General features: G+C 32.8%; 1 protein-coding gene across 1 annotated transcript; it reads right to left on the bottom strand.

Moving 5' to 3' along the window:
- Positions 1-475: 475 nt before the first annotated feature.
- LOC132735530 (E3 ubiquitin-protein ligase TRIM33-like) lies at positions 476-2790 on the bottom strand. Its single transcript, XM_060722486.1, has one exon. It carries the CDS (start codon positions 2614-2616, stop codon positions 1492-1494), a length of 1125 nt encoding a protein of 374 aa, XP_060578469.1. The 5' UTR covers positions 2617-2790; the 3' UTR covers positions 476-1491.
- Between the last annotated feature and the right edge of the window lie 331 nt (positions 2791-3121).

The raw sequence follows: 3121 nt of genomic DNA, 5'->3' as shown, positions 1-3121 counted from the left end.
AACAGAATGACGGAGCAGGGTAACACTATATGCCCCGGCCATTATATGGCGGGGGCATAAAAATACACATAATAACTTGAAGGCCACTCATAAGTTTACCTTCGGACAAATCATCCCATAAATAATTGAAACACATATCATATTTAACACTAAAGGCCCTGAGCCAAGTTCAGCTTATCATACATAAGACATATGTATATTTATGTGTAAGGAGAACAAATAAACTTGCAGAAATATCAAGAGGCACCAAGCTAGCCATAGACTGATTAGACAGTTGTATTTGTTGTCTAGCATTTAATATTCAAAATTTGTTTTAAAAAAATGATATAACTTAAATGCGGGACTTTGTTAATCAAATTACTAAAGATTTTACATATACCAATTGAAACAGTATCAAACAAAGAATTTTGATCTAAACAGTATTCAAAACTTGTTTGAATAAAGCCTTATGAACACTAAAAATTTGTCAGTAATGAGCACATAATAAAAATTTACTAAAAGTATTTGTGTACTATCATGTCATAATATACACCAATGTGTTCTTGTCTATTACTCAATTTACATATCATTTGGTTTTATTACATCTATTCAAAGATATATTCCATTTTAAACAATTAGCATGTCGTTAGTCCTAATAAAATTTGCAACCCGTCTACAGTTTATGAAAATAAAACTGTTTCATCAGCCAAAAGTAACAAAACTTGAAATTCATTTACAGATATTACGCCTGCATGGCTATCATTTTTTTTTTATTACCTATCATGAATCAACGATATGAACAACAGGGGAGATACTAGTTTAACTCCACTTTAACTATCAAAATAGTTAAGGTTAACTTAACACCCCAGTTAAATTATCATTAGAGTGGACAAATACTGGTACCTTGGAAGCATTTTATTAAAACACAGAGTATATCTTTATCTCATTTCCATCCAAACCAACAAATAGTTGTTTGGTATCATTACAAAATGCTAAGCATTTTGGGTTAGGTTCTTTGTCCGAAATTAGCTCATGTCGTTCTCTTCCATCAGCTTGCTCTTTGTTTAAATTGACTAAATCTATTTCATGGTAGTATGAATCACAATAGTACAAAAGACCTGTTTTGTCTATCGCCATGCCTGTTACTTCATCTCGACATGAACCTAATTTACCAAGCGTTGTGAAGTTATCACTTGATAATTCTACAATATATTTATTTCTAGTGTTATCCGAAATATATGTCCTTGCTTCATCCTCATAACAGACAACATATTGCGGATATTTGACATCGACACCAACCGATAACAGTAATGAACCATCAAACTTATACCGCTCAACTTTTCTTGTCTCATCATCTGTCTTGACAGTAACAATGACTGTATCATTAGAACTGGTAATCCCATAGCATTTGCCTGAGCATGTTATACGACAATTGTCTTGTTCTCTAGTTAATTTTGAAGTACCGTCGATTGATAGTAATTCAACTATTTTCTGGTCTGGGAGTGTAAACAGCTATTCGACTGTTGTGGAAACACATGTAACATCCCATGGTGCTGATTCATATTTTATTTTTGACACTAATTGATCTTCTTCCATATGAAATAGTTTTAATTTCAAATTGTTATTATCAACCAAAACAATACGTGTTTGCGCTAATAATGCAAGTCCAGTTATGCAACAGTTTTCCTCATCGTCGTCTTCTTTGACGTGCAAACTTCTAACTTTTGTAGCTGATTTTATTACATTAGGTTCTGATTGTATTGACCCAAAACTACTTAGTTGAGACTTCAGGTTATCTAGTTCACCATCCGGCTTGAAATGATATCTAGTAATATTATAATGTTCAATGCATTTTACTTTCGTCAAATCCCGTAAATTTGACTTAATCTTCACCTCGATATTTTTCATTGCAAAGAATAATTGGTTTCCGCTGGATTTCTTCTTTCCGCTTAAGTAAGAACCTGTTGTTCTCATGTCAAATGTTATAGCATCGCATTTATTTTTATACTGCATGATTCTTACTAAATCTTCTTCTCTCATTCTGTTTACTTCTTTAGCAAGTTCTTTATATATACTTTCTATATGATCAATTGCAGAATGTTTCACTTTTAACATTTCAGATTGAGCTTTACTATGGTAAAAGTCAACGGCTTTTAGGCTTGAATTGACACGGTACATTATTTTATCCACTTCGTCGGCTAGTTGTCGCGTTTTACATTCTATTTCGTTTTCCTCTTGTTGAAAGTCGAAAGTATATAGATAATCTTTAATATTTCGAACATCTTCACAGGTCTTATGATTTGTAGCTAAGCATTGCGGACAGCAAAGCTCTTCGTGTGTTACGCAATAATTATCAATCACTTGATCCTCGTGAGCTAGGCATTTTTCTGGCGGATCTGTGTCTGTTGTGTTTGACATACGTTCTAAAGGCATTTCATCCTGCAGTTTAACCAAATGAGATTTTTTTGCTTTTAATTGCTTATGAACAATGTGGCAATTCTGACACAAATATTCATTGCAGTATCGGCAGAAACTTACGGCAGTAGATAATTTATGTTCATCCCCAGTCTTACATGGGTCACAAAATATATCTAATGCTACTTTCCTTTTTTCCGATTTCTTATTTGAAGTCGCCATCAAGCGTATACAGCAGACAATAATTTGATTTCAAGTGCTAATCAACAAGGATATCCAGCAATTTAGAAGGAACTGGTGAGTGGTGAGAGGGCAGTAAGATCTTGACTTCGTTAAGAATTGCTGTATCTAAGAAATGTTATACGATGCGATTGTCTGCTCCTGTTCCATTGCATTTGTTCTGAAAAAACAAAACGCAGTTGTGCAGTTTAAACTTTTGACAAATAAATCATTAATAATAAATTGCTTGTACATTGTCATCCATAATCTTATATTTCTGACAAGCACTTGATATCCGACTGCTGTAAGTCGACAGAAATTGCCTAAATTGTGTCTATATTTGGGAAAACCTTATTCTGTTTATAAACAGGGTATGATGATAAAAGAGCTACATGTATTCATCAATTTTGCATTAAAACATGAAGGCTACAGATACATTTTTGATATCTAAAAAAATTCTTAAAATTTTCAATATCTATTGTACAATACTCATTTTTTTTTTTTCTGA

The sequence above is a fragment of the Ruditapes philippinarum genome, unplaced genomic scaffold (assembly GCF_026571515.1).
Source record: "Ruditapes philippinarum isolate M1 unplaced genomic scaffold, ASM2657151v2 ctg10503_1_1_1_1, whole genome shotgun sequence".
Lineage (NCBI taxonomy): Eukaryota > Metazoa > Mollusca > Bivalvia > Venerida > Veneridae > Ruditapes > Ruditapes philippinarum.
Note: the sequence above shows the minus strand (reverse complement) of the source record. Positions and strands in the feature narration are given on the sequence as shown.